This window comes from Nymphalis io, chromosome 6 (genome assembly GCF_905147045.1).
Source record: "Nymphalis io chromosome 6, ilAglIoxx1.1, whole genome shotgun sequence".
In the NCBI taxonomy this organism is placed as follows: domain Eukaryota; kingdom Metazoa; phylum Arthropoda; class Insecta; order Lepidoptera; family Nymphalidae; genus Nymphalis; species Nymphalis io.
The window spans coordinates 5,739,976-5,763,034 of NC_065893.1; the positions used below are offsets into that span (position 1 = coordinate 5,739,976).

Genomic DNA, 23,059 nt, shown 5'->3' on the forward strand with positions numbered 1-23,059 from the left:
GAATCTTTTAAGGGGTTTTGATTGTTTGTGAAGTTATTTGTATAAATGTGTACTTTTCTTTTTACGTGTATTATACCAAAAATGGAGTATTTAAAGCTGACTGCCAACCTTCGCTAGTCGGAGTGGCACACGAAGAAGAAGATACCAAAAATAATATTTCTCTGCACCTACGTATGTGACAGGCAAAGACCATGAATGGTCTGCACGACCGACAACTACATATATAGTATTTTGACTATGAATGTACTGTTTCGTGTGCGAGTAGTGGACGCAACCTTGTCTGTCACTGTTCTGACATTTGAATTTATAATCTAGTCTGCAAGAGTCCCGTCCACTCCGACTGACGTATTCCTTTGAATCCGAATACCCACAATGTATTGCTACGCACTCGCAATGTGTGTACACTGTAATATAATGTGCAACTCTTTATATGTACAGAGATTGTTAATTTGCGTGCCTTAAGTGTCTATACGCATATATACTTATAACGTCAACAAGTTGTTTTCTAATATTGAATTTGACCTCTAAGCGTAACCTCTAAGTTATGAAAATAGTGTGGTTTCAATTAGTACTAATCTATACTCATATTAAAATACGAAAGTAACTCTGAGTGTCTGTTGCGCTTTCACGATTAGAACACTGAACCTATTTTAATTAAATTTGCAAGCTTGATCCTCGAGGAAGGATACAGGCTACTTTTTTATAACATTCTTATATATCATACACCAATATCATTTCTCTTACGTAACATGCGGGCCAAGCCGCGGGTGAACGCTAGTATCTAAAAATGTCAATTAAAAACATTAAGTGATAATTACTTCCATTTTCATTGCTCAATATCAGCATTATAAGAGGTTTGCAACTCAAATATTTGCGATAAAGAAGTTTCATAAAACCCCCTCGGCATAATTCTTGCTTACACGCGTCTGCGTGTCACCAAATTTTTATGTTTGCGTGTGTAGTGGTTTCTTGTTCCACTAACCCTGTTTGATCTTATGTGTATTATAACTCGAAGCATAGTTCCTATTCCAGGGTAATAAAGTATAACAAGATATAAACACTATTATTGGATATTATCACGATATATTACCAGGTGTGGTATGTTTGGTCGTATCAGTTCGACGTTTTTCGATAATTTAATACCAAAACCTAAATTTACCTATGATTTATTTTCTCTGTGTAGTAACTCATGTCTGTTTCATTTCAATATATTTTAGTCATTGTCTTCAATATTTATTTTAGTACTAAATACGTAATATCTTTTGTTTTAATCTATTTTGTTTTATATCTATATTACCCAAGATAAGCACGGAGTTTTTTTTTTTTTTTTTTTTTTTCGGGGAGGAAAGGCATTTACGCCTGCCGCCCGGTCCGGGGGGACCGGGACGGGTATGTGGGACTCACGGGGCAGAAGGCCCCGTCCTACCCACTAAAACCTCCCCGGATTTCCGCCTCTCCGCAAGGCGGCGGGGTCACGGGAACGTTGTGACTTACAACCGCAACCCCGCCAGCGGTCATCGCCATAAGGCGACCCATCTCGAGAGCGCGCCAGGATGTTAGGGCGCGCCTCCCTCCTCTCTGTGCCTCCGTCCTGTTACGTGACGGACTCCCCCGAGTCCGCCACTGGAGGCTGGGCGTCAGGGCTTCAAGCCCCGCGGCGGATCAACAGACTGACTCCGCCGCCAACCACACCTTAACTCTGCGGCAGCGTCCGGCCTGCGAAGGCACGTCGCCGTCGAAGAGGTCTCCTTCTTCGTTGCGGGAGCGAGTCCACGTCGTCCTCCCGCTCCCGCTCTGCCTCCTCCTTTTGCGACATGACGCATGCGCTGAACCGGGACACTGCCGCCCAGATCTCTTCGCTTCCGGCCATCTTCTCGACGACGGCCGGAAGCGACAGGTCTCCACCTACGGCCGTGGATAGGACCGCGCGAGGCTCCGCCCAAGCCGGGCACTCTACGCGCGTGTGTTCCGCCGTATCCACGGCTCCTCCGCCACAATGATGGCACTCCACCGTCGGCTCCCTACCGACCACCTCACACAGGTACCGGCCGAAACAACCGTGGCCGGTCAAAAGCTGTGTGAGGTGATACGTGGGTGGGCCGTGCTTGCGCTCGACCCACTTCCTCAGCACCGGCCGAATGGCCGCAACGAGGTCCCGGCTAGCACCCGGGACACCCAGTCTCTCCGACCACTCGGCGAATACCCTCTCGTGGGCCTCCTCTCGCCACGTCCGAACCTCACGTGGGTGGGGCCGGCTCTCCTCCGCTCTCATTAACGCCTTGATCCGCCAATAGACCCTCGAGTTAGCCTCGGCCTCGAGGTCCCATGGCGGGCTTCCGGCGAGCAGGCACGCCGCGGTGTACGACACCGTGCGGTACGCCGCATGCTCTCGCCGAGTTCCTCCGACGCGATCTTCAGGGCTCGACCGGGGATTCCGTCGGGCCCAGGGGCTGTCTTTTTCGACCCTAGTCTGATGACAGCCGCCTGCAGTTCCGCCTCGGTGATCGGAGTCACCGGTGACCCGTCGTCCTCCTCTTGGGGCCTGCTCGCGGGCGGCACCATGGCCGGTGGCACGAACTCTCCCCGCTCGGGGAAGAGCGTGTCCACAACCCTCGCCAAGAGCTGCGGCTGGAGACTGCTGGTCAGCGGAGGAGCCCAGGGTCGGAGCTTTTGTCTCACGACCCGATACGGACGCCCCCACGGATCGCCGTTGAGCGTCTCCAGCCATTCCTCCCACGCCGCCTCTTTGGCCTGTGCTATGGCTTTCTGTAGGGCCTGGCAGGCGGTCCTATATCCGGTGTAGAAAACCCCCTCCGCGTCGTCATCACGAACCCTTCGTCTCCTACACCGAACGTAACGGCGCCGTGCCGCCACGCACGCCTTGCGCAGCCGACGGAGCTCCGGACGCCACCAGTACACCCGCCGACGTTGCGGGTGCGGCTTAGCCCTCGGCATCGCCGCGTCGCACACTCGGGACAGGGCGCCGTCGATCCGGTCGGCCTCCTGGTCGATCCGGAGGACCGGGTCGGAACCGGCCCCCCAAGCTTCGACGATGGCCGCCTCCTTCGCCAACTGTCCGTCGAGGCGGCCCAGGCACCAACGCGGACGACCTTCCGTTCCTCCGACAACAGTGGGCCGAACATCCCAACGAGCCGACGCAGAGACATCGAACCGAATATATCGGTGATCCGACAGTGTCTCCACGCCAGTCTCGACCCTCCAGTTTTGAGCACGGCGGGCCAGGGCGTTGGACGCGAACGTAATGTCCACGATCGATTCGCCCTGCCGCCGCACGCACGTGCTCTCCGACCCACTGTTGAGGACCGCCAGCCCCAACGAGACCGCCCACTCCTCGAGCACCTCACCCCGGGCATCGGCCACAGAAGAACCCCAAGCCGTTGATTTGGCGTTGAAGTCCCCCGCGACCAACACCGGTGCGGGCGCCGCTTGCCCGATCAGAGTCCCGACCTCTGCCAGCATCTGCTCAAACTCGGCGAGACTCCGACTGGGCGAGGCGTAGACGGCGACGACCGTCACACCGCCGACGACGGCCAGCACGCACCCCCTGCCCCTGGCCACACCCTCGATGGCCGGAGCGCCAGCGACCGCAGGGGCGACGATGGCCACGACCCGTTCGTGGTCGGAGACCCAGTCGTCCCGCGAGGGAACGAAATAGGGCTCCGATACCACCACCACGTTGATCTGCCACTCTGCCATGCTTTGGACTAGGAGGTCCTGAGCCCTGGCAGAGTGGTTGATATTGGCCTGGAGGCAGCGCAGGGCCATCACTGCGTGGTCTCCATCGGCTCCGCCTCTGTGCGTGGAGACGCGGCTACCGGGCCTTTCGTCGCCACCTTCCTTGTCTTTTCCCTCTGCGCGGCGCCCTTTCCGCCCTGGCACGACTTGCTGCAGGCGGCATGGGCAGCTGGCTTACCGGCCGCAGTGCAGACCACGCAGCTGGCTACGGCGGCGGAACACTCCAAAGCCTTGTGACCGGGCTGACCGCAGCGGAAGCACAGACGGCTTCGGTCGACGTCCCGGTCACACTTTGCCCCCATGTGCCCCCGCTCGAGGCACCGGAAACAGTGCAGCGGTCTGGGGTCGAGCAGCATGACTCGCGCCGACACCCACCCGACCCTTATGCGACCTACCTCCACGACCTTCTTCGCGGCCGAAACGGGGCAGCTCAGCCACAGAGAGCCCGAGCCGCTCGAGCCGCGAGCGATGATGCCCGCTTTAATGGCCCCGGTAGGGCAGCCGCCTTGTTCAGCGACCGCCGCCACGGCTTCCGCCACCGTCACGGAGTCGTCCAGGTCTAGTACCCTTAGTTCGACACACTTTGTGGGTCGATGGATTGAATTTTAACACCTACATTATACATCAAACCTAAGACCAATTTAAGGTTATTTTATTTAAATAGGACTTATTCATTATTTATATACATGAATATTTTTTATATGTGGTATAAATATTAGTATATAGAGGAGGTAAATTGTAAACTTGTTGTAGCTCCTCGTGTGACATTCATTCACCAGCACCAGGTGACAGTTGTTCAACCGTGACATCGCGATAACATTTTTAAAGGCCACGTTGCCCGTGTTTTTTTTTCAAAAATTAGACATACAAAAATCGGTGTTTCCTTTTCTGTGTAAGACTAAAATGCAGCAGTTACAACATTTCTTAAATTCATCACCTAAGAGGATGAAATTGGGGATGACAGTTTGTACGTAAGTTTTAATGTTAGAAATAGGAAAATAGGTCTCTGCTGATTAGTAAAAGACACTTATTATTATTACAGCATTTTTTGGAAATTCGGGAGGTTTAAATTGGGGATTTTTTTATAGAATAGGAAGACAGACGAGCATATGGGCCACCTGATGGTAAGTGGTCACCAACGCCCATAGACATTGGCATTGTAAGAAATGTTAACCATTACTTCACCAATGCGCCACCAACCTTGGGAACTAAGATGTTATGTCCCTTGTGCCTGTAACTACACTGGCACACTCACCCTTCAAACTGCTATACAACAATACCAAGCACTGCTGTTTTGCGGTAGAATATTTGATGAGTGGTACCTACCCAGATGAGCTTGCTCAAAGCTCTACCACCAGAATTTATTTATTTATTTTATTTACATCTAAATAGAATGGTGACGTCAATTACACTTATTAGATAATATTAATAAATTATAAAGAGCCACAAAAAGAAGAGAAAATAAATATAAAAACATAAATACCTAAAAAAATTATCAACAATATGGAAGTATGGAAGTTAAAGCTTGCGTTTATGAGTAAATTTGGTAAAAATGTTTACATATAACTACGATTTATATATATATAGATTACTACGAACGACTTTTGGAAAAAGAGTCTTATGAACCTTTGTCCGTTCTTGATGTCTGTGTCTTATCTACTTCCACGAATAGTAAAATTTACTCTACGCGGAAGGAGTCACAAGGAATATTAGTTAGAAACCTAAAGACTTAAATTAAATGTAAAGAAAATGTAGCCTTTGCTTATTAAAATAGATATGTACGTTCAATTTAATATAAAGTAAAAAATATATACGTATATTGCATCTTGTAAATAAAGTTATGTATTTTGAGATAATAGATAAGTAGATAAGATAAATAGACTCGCTATTTCCATAAACGTGGATATTAATAACAAATGAAAAAATGTTATACACACGATACTGTAGACCATCTTTGTTTTTCAATACCAATATTTTTCCTCACGCGTCATTAAATAACTCTTAAAGCACCATCTTACTAAAGGAAAGAACAGTTAAATGCTTCGACGCCCTCTGGAAAATTACACCATTCGATTAACTGATAGTCATTATTCTAAAATCAATAGTCTTTCCTGCACGAAATGGGAAACCTTATAGAAAATTGATACGTAAAATTAAACTCTAAATTTTCTTACTCACGCATTCATGTTGCTTGTACCAAGTGCTGGAAAGGGGACAGTGCAAATTATTTTCCGTTGATAAATGTGATCACATAATTTAACAGAGAAAACTGTATGTTTTTATTCAAGTTAACCATCTAAAATGGGTATCGGTAGTCGCAGTGTACATACTTCGAAATGTGCTGAAAATTGTCTTTATTATTAAATAAAAGGGGTCAATTCTCATTTTAAAAGATAAAAATAAGGTAAAAACGAGCGAGTGTAAGGTACAAATTTCTAGAACGGTTTTAATATAAATTAATCTTGGGCGCTTAACGGTGTAAGTACCTGCTAGGTTTTTCGTGAAGAAAAATGTTTTTGTTTTAATATTGCTAAATTTTATAAAAACTTAATGTAAGAATTTTCTGAAATTCAATTTCTATTGAACAACTATCAATCGATATTATTAAGTAACAGCGCGTAGTGTCACTCAACGGAGGGACACTTTGCATAATAACAATTTTATATTAAAAAGAGTTCTCGGATGAAATTTAAAACTTTATTAACTTCTAAATTATTTTCTTTTAAAAACTAAACTAGAAAATAGAGTTAATAGTTGATTTATTAATAAAAATGTTAAATTCTTAGACATTTAATACAAACATGTATATAAAACGTATAAATTATTATTAACTAGGCTTTTATTTAAATGTAATTTTATATTTATTAAGATGTGAATTAAGACAAATTTATATTTACATATTATTTAATTACTAAGAAGAAAGTGTTTTGAATTGCTTGTTATTGTATTTATATACAATAAGTTATTTTTAGTTTTATTTAGGCTTGATGAACAAGATTAACAAATAGCAAACGACTCTTTATAGTAAACGAAACTTTAAACTCCGATATGTTTTTATTAAATGTTGATGAAATCGTTAATTTATTTACATTGCTGAACTTTACTCCATGAAATGAAAATGTACATCACATATTCTATCGCCAATAATTACGATGGTTGTGTGCCGGTTTAAGGGGTGAATGAGCCAGTATAGCTTCAGGCACAAGATATATAACATCTTAGTTCCCAAGGTTGACGGTGCATTAACGATGTCAGAGATGGTTATATTTCTTGCAGTGCTAATATCAGTCAGCGGTCTTACCATCAGGTAGCCCATTTGCAAGGCTGCCTACCACCCGTCTTATAATAAAAGTAAATATTATATAATAATTATTTTTATATATATTTATTCATAATTAATCAATGCATTAAACTTTGATAATAAATAAAATATATTCATTATAATACCAAAAAAATGTACAAAAATGAATCCCTGCTTTTCATAGAAAAGCAAGAAATTTTCAGAAGAAGGCTTAACTGATCTATATCAGTCCTACAATGACATTTTGCAATCAGTTTAAGACAAAGAGTAATTAAGAAGTAGATATATCGATATTGACTTGAATATATAGGAATTGTATAATTTATTTGAACTAAAACAAGATATTATTTAAGAAACATGACTTGCAAATAATCTTTATATTTATAAAGATTATAGACATAAAGTTATCCTTAATCTAAATCCATAATGGACTATTGTTTCTGATATGTGGTTAAAAAGTAATATCGATTAACAAGGGGAGACATAAATTACTTTGTATTTATTGTTTGTATACTTGTGGCTGAGCTCAGAAATGGAAATGATATTCATAATAATCAACCGCCTCCAGCGCAAGGGCCCCCTGTGTGAAGATATTACACTGTTTACTCTTTGAAATAAAAAAATGTTTCCTCAATGTTTGGCCCTGTTTAATGTACATTCGAAATTTAATCAAAATAATAAATTAGAATGGTACTGGAACTTTTTTTTATTATTGTTTATTGCTCTTGACAACAATCTAGACAGTTAAGTCAAGATGTTAAGATGCGGTCGACGATGGATCAAGCAAACCTATTGAGTGCCGATTTAATCCAGTTTTAAGGCATTTAGGTTGTAGTTGCTCGGAAACACAGATGTAGTCAATGAATTCCACACGTTGTGCACATTATAATTGCAAAGCAACTGGCAAGGCAATCCTGGTCAAGATTTCCACAAAAAATGCGGATGATATCTTGCCGTGCCTTTCGTATTACAGTTAAAAAAGTGTGATGGTAGGATAGGCTCTTGGAGCTTTTGTGCACAATCTCCAAATTACAAAAAGGCAACACTGCGCCTTTTGCGGCAATTTGGCTGCCTATTAACCTGTTAGCTCTATGTTGAATCGAGTCAAAAGCAACAAACTGGTATTTGGCGGACCCGATCCATAAGTGGCTGCAATAACTGAATCGGTTCTCGGAAGTGTAGACGAGCCATTTTTATTTTTAAACAATGATTTCATATGAGTCAGGTTTTCTGTGTTATGCATCCATACTAGTGGAAAATCCAGAAGAGCAGAATGGCCTAACAGTTTGTCAAATCCTTCTTCTGGGCAAACAATGTACGAACGATTCACTTTATAGTGTCAATAATTGTAAGATTTGACTATATATAACACAATTATAGAATAGCTCTTCGCCGACGTCATACATGATTCAATCATCAAGATTTATATTTAATTTTTATATTCTTTTATGATGTTCATATTAAAAATGTTAGTTTTATTTCATTTTAAATATAAATAAGCTTAATATTTTAAAGTGACATAAGCTATTTGTTATCTATTTATATACCATATAATAAATAATTAGAACTTTTTTGTGTTGCCTAATCGAAAGAAATACTTAACAAATACCTGTACAAAAAATTAAAACATGAAGAGCGTGTTGCGGAGAAGGTTTTAGTATAAAATATTGTATAATTAATATATAGTAATATATATAATATATATGTGTTCTTCGCAATTTCACACGCTTTAAATTTAGCCGTGACCAGCATTAATTTAAAGATCTTTTTTTTATTTACATAGTATATTTACATAATCGGTAACATAAAAGGAACGGCAACATTTGGCATTTATGGGATATTTACTAATAAACATCTTTGTTTAACAAAATATGCCAAATAGTAGTAAAAAAAATAAAACATTTTAAATATGTTAAATGTATTATAATTTACTGGATAACTTTAATTTTGGACAACGGTAAAATTTCCAACGGTCAGTCAAAATGCAAGAACTAAATCGCAAGCAAAGCTCGCCTTCAATAAATTAAAATTACAAAGTCTCTAGGATATAAAACTAAGGACTTTATTACGATGCATCGTATCGTGACACACGACGGAGACTCTGCATAATTAAATATTTTTTATTGAAAATTTTATTAGCGAATACGTATTCAGAATGGTATTTTATTGAATTTTACTTAGTACATTTTTTTTTTATTTCTTTCTTATTATTTACATTTTTCTTATATATATAATATAATAGTCTTCTAGTTGATATTTGAAATTATTTAGTAATTATATAATTAATAAAATAAAATGATTAAATATGTAAATAAAGTTATATTAAAATAAGTATTTTCTGTAGGTATTAAAAACATATTTACAATAAAACTATTTTACACTACAAAAACATATTCTAAACGAGTTTTATGAAATTCATTGAAAGTCATTGAAATAATTTATGTATAATTAAAGAAAATTAATATCATTAAAAAGCGACGAAGGAAAAGTGGCATGACGGCATAAGAGAGCGTCATGCCATCTCGACAGACAAGTTCATCTTGCCCCCAAGGCACATGAAAATATGTTTCAAATCTAATCATTATATAAAATACTATTTTCTTAATAAATAGGAACATTTTGAGCCTTAGGTACAATAATATTTTAAACTTATTGTATCAAATAACATTATTAGAATAACGTAAACCAGCATGATGATATATCCAGCCATAATGTGGCCCTACATCCGTGTACACTACGTAGAGTTTCGGATCACAGAATTTTTGCCCAGTCAATATGCCGCATTTGGACAATACTCCGCGAAGAAACCAACTGACTTTGTGATCGGGCTGTATAGTGGGAACAACTAGTCCACCCCCACTGTCTCCGTTTCGAGGATTAATACCTGAAATTATTTAGTTTATGAAATATAATAAAACCAAACCAAACACAGATTTTTTTAGGCTTTAATAATAATTTAACGAATAATTTGTATTACAATTTAATAGAACAAAAATAAAATGCTATTGAGATTTATACACTCTTATAAAATAAAAAATTAAAAAGATAGGCAAGTATATATATGCATGCATCAAAATGAAACAAATAAAAAAATGTTGATATTTATCATACTCGAGTAATGTCGAAGTCCTCCTAATCGATTTTGATCACCATACCCATTCTCAATGGAGAATAGCCAACCGAGCAAAATATAAAGAGATAATGAATAATACTTACAATATAAATGAAAGATGAATAAATTAACACATAAGATTCGATAAGTTAACAATATTGCTATTACTAGAGGCAATGAATTATTATTAACAACCCGTAAAAGTGATAAATTTGGCAGCTTTTACTTATACGAAATCATAAGGTATTAATAATGATCGTTTATTATTAATATTTACCACATTAACTATATTACCCGTAATATATCATATGTAAATCTCAGAACTTAATATAATGCCATATTTAATAATGTTATGTTTACATACCAGTGTTAGGTCCAAAGCCGGCGCAAATTGTAAATTCATTAAGTAATTTCGAATATAATTTAGGCATATATGAAATGCACGTTGTGTCATTCTGTATTAACGTGTCCGTCGATTTAAGTGTGTCTGACAACACGTTTTGTTCCGTTGTCCCAAATCCAGTCACCTGTTTATAATATATAGAATATTATACAAAATACTTTATCAATTATAATCTAATAAATATTATATCTATGTTATACAAAATACAATAATACAACCGCGATAATTTTTGTACATAATAAAGGTTTTGATACAACAATGAGTTAGAAGAAGCTGTGCTCCGTGCTTTTCATGAGCTGATTATATATTTTTATTTACTTTTGTCCAACACGTATAAAATAAATATATTATTGTCTAGTAAATACAATTTTAAAATGACTGATTGATATATAATAATCATAAGTACGTCTTCAGACTTCAATTGACTTTCAAATCAATTAAAACCTATGGTCAAAACATCAAAGTCAATTAAGTCGATTACTATACACGAGATTTATTCATAAGTCTTCACCAAATAAAACCTTTTATTAATTTACGAGTAAAATTATATATCAACTCTAATTAAAAACACAATATTAAAATTTGAAAAATAAAGCTTATTACGAAATTATTAATTTGAATAAAACGCAAAACATTTCTTTCTGAAACATTAAAAGTATCACTTTTCATAAAATTCTACTTGTATAGTTCTCATTGTATAGACTATTTAAATTAATGCTTACCACAGCCGACTTGCCAAAAAGTGCAGTTTTGTCGTAAACTGGCCCCCAAATACAAATGGGTTGGACGTATTCAGTATAGCGCAGTTTATTTACAACTACAATAGCGAGGTCTGAAGTAGCGTGCTCTGTACTGTAGCCCGGATGCAGAATTACTCTCTCAGCCTGGAATAAAACAGCATAAAAGATGGATTAATACAAATGTAAGCTAACAATGAAATAAGTCATGTGTTAGATACTGCGGTATCGTTGTAAATTAAATTTTACTTTAGTCCTGGTAATAAAGTTACACAATTATTTTATAATTTCTATTGCATTTATTGAGAAAAGCATAAAAAAATTAATACGATAATATCATAAATAAAATCTATAAAATATTTATATTATTCATGAAATATATTTAATGAATGTTTACGTGTCATATATCAATGTGATATCTTATTTTTATTTTGTTCAACTTACTTTTAATGTTTGTCTTCCAGTCTCATTCATATTTCTGAGATTTGCAACACCGGCTTCAATAATAATTCTCTGAGCTTCTATTAATTTACCTTCTAAAAACACACAGTGGCCAGCTAAAATTAAATTTAAAACTTACATATTTAATTATAAAAAATAATGTACATAGTAACGCAAAGGAGCAAACTACTCAAGAACTTTTCCTCACATTTACATGGACATTACAATCATACGGGTATTCGTCATACATTCAATGCACGACCAACCATGTAATCTAACTACCATTATCTCTTTTAGTACCTATTACTAGTTACTAAGGCGTTCTTTATTAATTTTATTTTATTTTATTTACAATTCATAGGCAGACCGGTAAATGAGCCATCTGATGGATAGTGGTCACCACAGTCCACAGATATTGGCCTTGTAAGAAATTTTGTTTCATCGTCATCGATTTTTAGAAATAAGATGTTACGTCGCTTGTTCCAGTAGTATAATATAAGTATTTTTGTTTAGCGGTAGAATACGTGATGAGTGCGTAATACCTAACAAGACTTACACTCGCCCTAAGACCAAGTAAGCTACATTATACTTACAAATGCTACATTTAATTTATTCATTTTGTATTATATATCTGAGAGAGAGTGAGAAAGAGATAAAAAGAAAAGTATATATAAAATAACGTCGTCTCTAAAATATATTCTTAAATTAAAAATCTTTTCGAGAATTTTATAAAGGAAACGAGAGACTCAATCGATCAAGGAAATAATTGAATGGCGAGGGAAAACGTTCCTACCAGTTAGAATCGCAGTCCTGGTTATAACGTTTCCTCCACACTGGTAATTCGCTAGATTCGTATTTGGTTTTCTTATCAATATCGCCACATGCCATGGCCAGTCTCCAGACTTTGAATCGGCCCGCATAGAAGTCAATTCTCCGTGTTCTAAAGCTCTTCTACCACAATAATGTCGGTAATCTGTGTCGTTTACTCTTGTCGCATTTAACGAATCTATGGTTTGAGTGGCCTAAAAAAAACTTATTATTTATTGACTCAAACCTAAACTAAAAGTTACAAGTAAAACAAATAAATACATTGATTTAAAATTAACTAATATTGTATTAAGCTTAATGACGAGCCAGTTGGCGTGGTTGGTGAATGCTTTCCTTTGCCTTTCACGCCGAAGGTTTTGGCTTCGATTCCCACCCACTACAGATATTTGTGTGCATGAACATGTCTGTTTGTCCTGAGTCTGGGTGTAATTATTTATATAAGTATGTATTTACAAAAGAAAAATAGTATAGGTATGTAGTATACCAGTTGTCTGGTTTCCATAGTACTAGCTCTGTACAAGCTTAATTTGGGATCAGATGGCCGTGCGTGAAAAATGTCCCAGGATATTATTATAAAGAATCAAGATGGCGCAGTGGTTAAAACCCGTGAATTTTAATCTAAATTGACAAGTACGAAGGAAGTCCATATGGTTAATTTATTTTGCCACATTTAATTCAACGATCCGCAGTGTAACAGCGTAACTGAATACGCTCAACGCCCTGGTCTCAACAAAAGAGCAGGTTGAAGCCTGACGCTAGCAGTAATGCTTTGACGATCTGTTTAATCAGAACTTGTTACTAAAATATTGGTAACATGGATATACAAATTTAATTTTTAATTCCAAATAATGTAAATATCTTACATACCTTAACATAATCGTTACAAAGCTCCATTTCGTTAAGTCTAAAGGTGGTCACCACTGGTACTTCCGGTGTAGTACTTCCATTTATTGACATATAGATGTAATATTTCTTTGGGATATCATCTTTTGGTTTGAATATGTAATCATGTGACTGATTTTTAATAATAACTGTACTGTTATGCGAAATCTAAACAAAACATTCTATTTTACATTTGCAAAATTAGTTTTACTTAGAAGTCTGTAGTCTGTATAAAACATAAGGAGAAGCCTTTTCATATATAACTTGATTAACGGTTTTATCGATAATCTCTTAGTATATAATACAAACTTCACATAAAAACAAATAGGAGAGATAGCAGGCATGCACAATGTACTCTAATCAATTTACGGTAAAAAACATATATGACGTGAATTTAAATATTTTTATCTCGAGGAGACAAAGAACGAAGTTATATAAAATAAAACTTGGTTACCCCATGGAGTGACATCTGTTTTTCGAAGGCGATTTCAATCTCTATGTTCACCAACATATGGTATAATTCTAAGTCCATTTCGCCGCGCCACAATAAATCCGTTATTTTGTCGAAATGTATCACACCAAGTTCGCACGGTCGGTATCTTGTTAAAACTGGTCCCGTGAGCGCCATTGAATGCACTTGCAAAACGCATAAAGATAGAACTAAATAAAACGTTTTCATTTTGTTTGATCTATTTTGAAATAGACGAAAAATTTGATCACTAAAATGCTTATAATTATAAACTAAACACTATCTGTTAACTGTAAACGCGAGTAGGTTATCAGGAATTGACCTTTTACAGAATGTTTTTTTTTAATTTATGAGATTTTTAAAATATCTGTGCAACAAGGAACTATTTCGGATTGAATTTGATGTGGTAACAGAACACGCGCTCCTTATAAGTAAAAGTTTTCTTTGACTCATTGGGGTCACACCTTTTTCAATGGAATTTATTTATTGTCAAAGTCAATATTGTTTTATTATTTAATTGGGTTATTGTTGCATAAATTAGTCATAACAACGTATAATTTAGTTAAGCAGATGTGATCCGATTACCCACTAGGAGGAGTATTGTGTAACTATCTTTTGTTCACCTTTGTCTAACACAATTAATCGACTATTATATATAATCCGATTGTATATTACTTAATGTAAAGATAAAAACCTCATTAAAATAATATTTAATTATTGTTGTACTTATGTGTATACATTGCTTAATTAAAACCAATAAAATTTTAGACAATTTATATTATAAAATAGTAAAGTACACGACAATGTTGGTTGAAAATGGCAGTAAAAAACCATACCGACTAGATAATGTACTGGCGTGCACCGAGTAAATCAATAGAGTTATTTGAATTACGATATAATCGTTTTATGTAGATACAGTTAGAATATACGGGTAGCTAGTTAGAAAAAAATAGTTTGTACATATTACATAGACAGCATCCAGACCGACTCTTCCACTACGTTGACATAATAAACCATCGCAAAAGTATGCAACATGTTAAATAAATATATTATAAAAAATCACATACTGTAGTTAGGCTTGCTACGTAATGTGACCTTATTAGCAACTTTTAATGTTATCTATGTAGAAAAAAAAATGTTTTATTTAAAGTCGAGACGATTTTAGTTACGACGTATTAAGAATCTCAGAATAATAAATATAATATATTTCTGTTAATTCATTCAACAAAGTATACACACAGATTATATTTGCATTGAACAAAATACGTCGACGCTGTGTCAAAGCATTCCATCCATGCCAGTTAAGGGAAAAATATTAAATAAAACATTTTTAAGAATTTCAAGTGTGTTTAACATTTTGCTTTGTCTTTCATAACGCTTTATGAACTATGTTTGTAAAAACAACGGTATTTTATCATGAATTATTAGTATTATATTATACGAGTCCCGTTTATGTATGTAGAAAATAATCCTTTAACAACCGTATCTGTTTACAAAATCAATATAATAAATCATGTTTAGGGGCATTAGTTTCGATATCAATAGAAAAAGAATAATTATATAAATTACAATAATTAGTTAGACGTGTAACGTACCATTACGTAATATTTTAACATTTTTGTTAATGTGACGTGCGTATGTGTAATACGAATGACAATTGTTGTACGATTTTTTTAGTAACCCTGAATAAATATATTAAAAAATAATTTAAAATAAAAGTTATATAGTTAATTTTATCGTTATCTATACTTATTGTAACAAGCCAATGTCTGTACATTATAGATATTGAAAAAAACTAATCTTTATTAGAGCAATAGAAGCCAAGACAACAGTGTTTACACATCACGTAAAAACTACTACATCGAATTGAATGAAGTTTTCACCGATGTATTGCTAGAAGTCTAGCTTAAAATATAGGCTCCATTTTACCGCAGGAAAATATCTTATTCCGATTGTTTTAAGTTTAATATTGCCCGAAACTCAAGTTCAATCAACTTAATGCTAAATTGACAAATTTTGAGAAAACTAGCGCCGCACTTTTCATGTGTACAGATAAATTAGTTTTTCTGTATAGTTGTTACTCAAAAAAACATCAGAGATGGCGCTGTTTGTCATATTAAAGGTTTATCTCAACCGATCTCAACCGATTACAATTAATCTTAAACAATAATAATAAAACAATATTAAGCTTTGTGTCATCGAAAGCAGAAATCGAAAAATAATGTACCCATAGAATCATAGTAGTGTAGTGAAATTACAAATAAGAACAGTGTAAAAAAAGCCGACCTATTGCGAATTGCCTTTTCCAATAGCATAATATAATAATTTATTTTTTCATAAAAGTAGCATTTACATTATAACCTGAAAGACATTAATTTTCTGTAGATATTTTTCTATAGCATAATATTTGAGGTTATTATACTAATAATTGAGTTTTAATTTCAAATATGAAATTTGAAAGCACACTTGCAATACAATAATTCGGGCATTGCTGTTAAATACTTTAAATTTGTAATGCTTTTCCGAAAAAAATCTGATGACCGTAAACGCAATGAAATATCACGAATATTGGAGACAGATGAAAAGCTATCATATATAGGAAATCACTGCATATCACCTGTAAGAAGAACGGAGTCGTGTGCAAGAATTGCAGTGAGATCCGAATGGTGCAGTCAGAAGAAGGCGGGCGGCACCATGTCGTCTGTCTGTTAGCGATGTATTTAATTCTCAACTGTCTTCACTGAAATAAAAATAAAGATATTTAACTCTAAATTCCACGCGTATGAAGTATTTTCAACAAATTCGAATTACGAATACCTATAAAATAAAATATATACAAAATCAGTCCTATTATTTGCGAAGATTACTTAAATTAGATCATTTTAATAATGAACCGTTAAGCTTAAGTTGGCTTAAGTAAGCCGAGATGGCCCAGTGGTAAGAACGCATGAATCTTAACCGATGATCGTGGGTTCAAACCCGGGCAAGCACCACTGAATTTTCATGTGCTTAATTTGTGATTATAATTCATCTCGTGCTTTACGGTGAAGGAAAACATAGTGAGGAAACCTGCATGTGTCTTAATTCACTGGAATTCTGCCACACGTGTATTCCAACAAACCACATTGGAGCAACGTGGTGGAATAAGCTCCATCTTCATCTCCACCTTCTCCTTAAAAAGGAAGTAGAGGCCTTAGCCCAGCAGTGGGACATTCACAGGCTGTTACTGTACAGCTTAAGTTGCTTCTGTTTATTTCTTATAAAAACAATACGCAAAGTGAAAAAAGTACCATTTTCTTATGATCAAAGCCTTATTCTTTTTTTCCCTGAAAACAAACGGTCCTGTTCTTTCTTATATGACAAAGACGAAACTTTCACAAGGCGACGTCTAGAAATATTTCTCTTGTATAACTTTAATCACAACTCAGCTTCCGACTTCGTACTTCTAATCTTCTCTCTAATTATAATATTAAATCAACATAAATAATTTAATGCTATGATTCAAAGCAAAAAAAAAATAAACACCAAAAATACACTAAAATACTTACAATAAATTCGATACTTTTTATTTAAAAACCAAAATATTCAGTAGATATAATTTATATGGCAGAACAACGTTTTCCGGGTCAGCTAGTAATATATATAAATATAAAAGCCCAATTCATATGTTATACACTACAAATTAATATGCGAAGTCATTTTTCATTGTGTCGTTATTTTAATGACATTAAGAATAATAAATACAAAAGTGTCAGAGTATTTTGATTCGTGTTCTTATATGGCAATAAATTGTTTTGTAAAAATAAAACAATTATTATAGCAAATGAAACCAACGAATAAAATAAAAGCGAACAAGAGGTATCGTTTCCTCGAATGAAGTGTCTGATGTAAACAATATTACTTTTACTAGATAAGACGCTTTAGCATTTTATTTCAGTGTCATTTATGAAATTCAAGTTCTTTTTAAATGCTGCTTTACTCTGAAACCGGCTAAACATACCTTAGAATACTTTTTTTTGTACTAAAGTACACGGCAATAAAAAATCTGCAAAGGAAAAACAGAGAAGATTAAATTTTCGCTGTAGTTAGTATGCCATCCTTTTCCAGCTCTGTATTCGATTTATGCAATAAATTTATATGTTTTATATATGTTAAAACATGCATGTGACAATTAGGTATACATGACATATATTTATGTATGATAAATATAATGTTTAAATTTGAAGCGTAGATTCAATTCCCAGTCGCGACAAATATTTGCTTTGGTTAATTACTTGTCATCTCATAGCGATATAATTTGTTATTTAATAATATCATCATAATGTTACTTTTTTTTAAGATTTAATTTTGTTGTGTAAGTAGATAAGATTTGATTTTTACTTTTTATATAGGTTCGTTTGCTTTATATAATTTTTGTTTTTAAGGTAAATATTGTTTACACCTTTAAAGACGTATCACTTCGTAAGAGTATCTGTTTAAGTTGTTAATTTTAAGTGTTTAGTGATAAGTTGATGGTGTAACTATCTCAATAAATAAAATAAATAAATGAGGTATTTTTTGTTTGTCTGTTGGGTTATAGAATTTCGAAATATAGGTGGTTGTGTTGAATGTATTTTCGAGCGCCAAGCGTAGGGTGTCCTAGTTTAGGGTAGGTGTTCTCTTTAAGCGTGAGGTGTTTTAATAACAACTATGTTACATTTCAAGAACCAACATTGTACATTTTAGCGCCTTTATATATTTGCATTTAGAAATCTAATCATAAAACAATAATAAAATTTGCCTCAGATTACTAAATAACTAAATCATTTATATATGATATTATATAATAGATTTATTCTTAAATAATAATTTTTAATTTATAGTATAGTAACCAAAGCAATCATCTACTATTGAGTCAAATTATGGAAATTAAATAACAATTTAGGTACGTTTCAGTTCATAATAAATGCTTTAAATATCTATTCACAGTCCTCGCTTTGGTTGCCTGAAAAACCAGACTATTATTCCATCTCTATTTTAGAACATGAACGTACCTAAACATATATTTATATACTCTATGTATTGTATGCATTAATACAAAACATACAGTTATAACTAGCCAGCTTCGGTATATATAAAACCTTAATATATATACGTCGCGGATTCAAATGGATTGCCATTTTAATGGCCGCCATTGTCGTCCAATATGTTGATTTTAATTAAATCAGTCAGGGCGCACGTCCGGCGCTGGCGCTGTCCTGAGAACAAGAGACCAAGGGGGTCGCTCGACAAATGATCACACGCGCTACTGACAGATACACCTTTATATTTTATACTTCCATCAGTCGGCTACATAATAAAATAGGCACCCGTCTTATATTTTTCACACTTGACGTATGACAACCGACCAACCTATATGACATACATCACCTTGTGCGGTTTTGCTATTCTAATAAATATATATATATATATATATATATATATATATATATATATATATATATATATATATATATATATATATATATATATATATATATCAGATCAATAACTATATCAGTTTTTTTTAATTTAAATTTTATAACTTTATTATGATTAGCTAAAATTAACGTAGACTTAAATATTACGATGTATCTTCTTACTTCCCAAAGTTGAAAGTATCGAGATGGTATGAGACGAGAAACTAGCAAACACAGGTGGCACGGCTTGCCATTATTTGTTTGTTTAAGAGAGAAGTTGAATAAATAATCTGGGACATTTCTAGTTAATTTATTAGAGAGATTACTCCAATTAAGTCGGAGCGTTGAGAATGTCCTTAATAGATGTTTTATGTCTAATACACTTCAACAGATGGCAAACAAGCGCGATACGTTTAACGAGTCTTAATTGGTATTATTAGTGACACTTTATCCGAACCAATTTTGACCTGTAATTTTTTTTTTTTTTTTATATGCCCCGGGATGGCAAATGACTCTACTCTACCTGATGGTAAGTGGTAGTAGAGTCCAAACGCGACGACGGTCAGTACAGTCAGGAAGAATGTTCTGTACTGTCCCTCCCCGCCTTGCCGGCCCGCAAGATGCCTCTTCACGCCTCGTTTGAAGGAACCCGGGTTGTAAGAGGAGGGGAACACGTGAGCTGGTAAGGAATTCCATTTTTTGGTAGTGCGACAAAGAAAGGAGTTGCCAAATTTCTTTGTGCGCGATGGAATTGATGTCACAGTTAGGCGGTGACATCGAGAACCAGCTCGCGTGGACTTAAGAAGGAAGGGGGAAGCAGGAATTAGAGAGAATAATTCCTCAGAGCACTCGCCGTGATACAGACGATAGAAAGCGCTCAGTGCTGCTATCTCGCGACGCAATTGTAAAGGTTCAAGGGTGTTTGTGACCTTTACGTCGCCAATAATGCGTACTGCACGTCGCTGCAACCGGTCCAAGGCCTCCAGTAGGTACTTAGCGGAGCCATCCCAAAGGTGCGAGCAATATTCAACGCAAGACCGTACCTGTGTTTTGTATAACAGGCACAGTTGTTGTGGCGTGAAAAAACGCCGCACCTTGTTCAGAACTCCGAGTTTTCGTGAAGCTGTTTTTATAACAGCCTCGATGTAATCCCTTGGACTAAGGTCGCAGCGAACGTCCATCCCCAGCATGGCGATTTTGCTTTGTATCATCAGCGGTGTGCCACAGAGGGAGGGATGAGGGTAAAATGGTGACTTTTTCGCTGTGAGAGCGCACACCTGTGTTTTCTTGGCATTAAACTCAACAAGATTATCAGAACCCCATTTGGCGATGAGCTCTAATATCCTATCGAGTTCAATGACAAGATTCTCCCGCCTCTCCTCAGTTTCCGCCCGCCCAGCCACTGCGCGTCCGTGGTATCCACCATGCACTGTACTATCATCTGCATAGCAATGTATGTTCCCAAGAGAGAGCATATCATTGATATGCAAAAGAAAGAGTGTGGGAGATAGCACAGATCCCTGGGGGACCCCAGCATTCACTACATAGAATTGTGAAGCGCAACCATCTACTAAAACACGAAGGCTACGCTTGTGTAGGAAAATACTTTTATTTCAGTAAGAATTTTTTATGCATATAACAAATTCTCTTTACTTTGAAAAGGTTGTATGCAAATAAGTAAAGTCTTTTTTTAAATAAATTTATTCGTAATACTTTTGTTATTAGTAAAATACTCGTTTATAATATTTAAATAATAATTAAGATCAATTAAAAGATTATAATACAGTAACAGTTTTATTACAGCTAAAGCTAAAGTAAAAGAAAAACAAAAAATTTATCCCTTATTATACAAATTGTGCATGAGTGCAAACTTTATACCCACATGCACACAGCTGAGCAGGCAGACCATATGCCGGCAGCTTGGAAAGAAGACTTCTATACCAGACCCTGTTTAAAGCGTTGGAGATATCGAGGCTGGCAGCCAACGATTCCCCGTGCTTGTCGATAGCTTCACCCCAGAGGTGTGTTACGTATGCTAGAAGATCACCTGTGGACCGTTTTTGTCGAAACCCGTGCTGACGATCATTAATTAGATAGTGATCTTCTAGGTAATGGATCAGTTGGTTGTTTAGAATCCATTCCATCACCTTACAAAGTACTGAGATGGTAGGTATTGGCCGATAATTTGCCGGGTCAGACCGATATCCTTTTTTTAGAACCGCTTGCTCAATAGCTCTTCTCCAAGCCTCCGGCACAAATCCCGAAGTGAGAGAAAGTTGGAACATTCGTGTTAACACAGGAGACAGCAGGATTATGGCAGGAGATCGGCTTTCTCTTACGGACTGTGAGCTAGCGATCCGTCCGGATTTCTGAGCGGTGGCAGCGAAAGTTGGCAGAAAATTGTTTTGCACAGACTTGGTCAGACGCCAGAAGCTACGGGAGCCTCTAGGATGCGAAACAAGGTCATGACCAATCTCTACAATGCACTGTGCATCCGCTTTCGTGTATGCCTTTCTACAGGACATAGAATTTTTGTTTTAGTTTGCTTTCAGTAAGTCAATGTTAGATGCCCCGCTAATGCAGCCGTTGATCCACGCGCGATATGCCGCCTGCTTAGATGATACAGCATCGGCACATTCACGAGTGAACCAACGGTTAGGCGAACCCCTAATGATGAGATCTGAGCTAGGAAGGTAGTATTCCATTCTCAACATGATCTCATCAGCAACAGCAGTGGCACTAGCTGTCGGGGCATCCCCACTGAAGCAACGTTCCTTCCAAGGAACTGACGCATAGTAATCGCGCATACCGTCCCAATCTTAGTGCCAAACGCGACGTTTGCATACCGCTGGTGCCTGCAGCTTGGCACTATGGTAGATATAAGGCTCTGATCCGAAGAACCAAGTGAAGGTTGAACCACAACCTGATATTCCACCGGGTGAGAAGTCAGCAGAAGATCTAGTAGAGAAGGCGCTTGCCCATCATTGTCTGGGATCCTGGTGGGCTGATCAACCAGCTGGGTCAAGTCATGTGTGAGAGCAAAAGCACCAGTAGTCCTTCATGATTTCATGATGATGATTGCATAATTATATGAGTATTATATATAATATAGTATTATATACAACCGTATTATATTATATTATATATATTATGAGCATTAATATCCTCCAAAAACACCAATTCCACGTTAGGAAACTGCTGTTGCGCAGCATCTGCCACCCGACTAAGATGGTCAAACAATCGGCTTGTCTCCCAGTCACCAATGTGGGATTTGTAGAGGCACACGTAGAACGCCCATAGATATTGGCATTGTTAGAAATATTAACCATTGCTTACATAGCCAGGGTTTTTGCGATAAAAAGTATACTAAAAGTAATAGTAGTAGTAAGTAGTAGTAGTAAGTATAATAAAGTACTCAGTGGTAGTGATTTTAATGGTCATTTACTATGTGTACTACTGCCAGAAGACAATTGATAAACTTTACACAATTTCGAAAAACATTGACTGGACTGTTTTGCGTTTGAATTAAAAAGTATAGATAAATATAAATTGTAAAGATCTTTATTTCACGCACATAACTTTGGAATATAAAATATTATTGCTCATAATATTACTATTCTTCGTTTTGCATTATATTTAAAAAGTATAGTAGGTAGTTACTTTGCATACGCATATTCTGGTTTAATTACTAG

The 23,059-nt window shown here is 36.7% G+C and overlaps 1 protein-coding gene across 1 annotated transcript; it reads right to left on the bottom strand.

The window, feature by feature from the left end:
• Positions 1–9,699: 9,699 nt before the first annotated feature.
• On the bottom strand, positions 9,700–14,139 carry LOC126768963 (serine protease gd-like). The gene is made up of 7 exons (XM_050487462.1): positions 13,915–14,139; positions 13,446–13,628; positions 12,544–12,772; positions 11,754–11,866; positions 11,295–11,456; positions 10,534–10,696; positions 9,700–9,941 (listed from the first exon to the last, which is right to left on the bottom strand). Exons 1-7 carry the CDS (start codon positions 14,137–14,139, stop codon positions 9,715–9,717), a joined length of 1,302 nt encoding a protein of 433 aa, XP_050343419.1. The 3' UTR covers positions 9,700–9,714.
• Between the last annotated feature and the right edge of the window lie 8,920 nt (positions 14,140–23,059).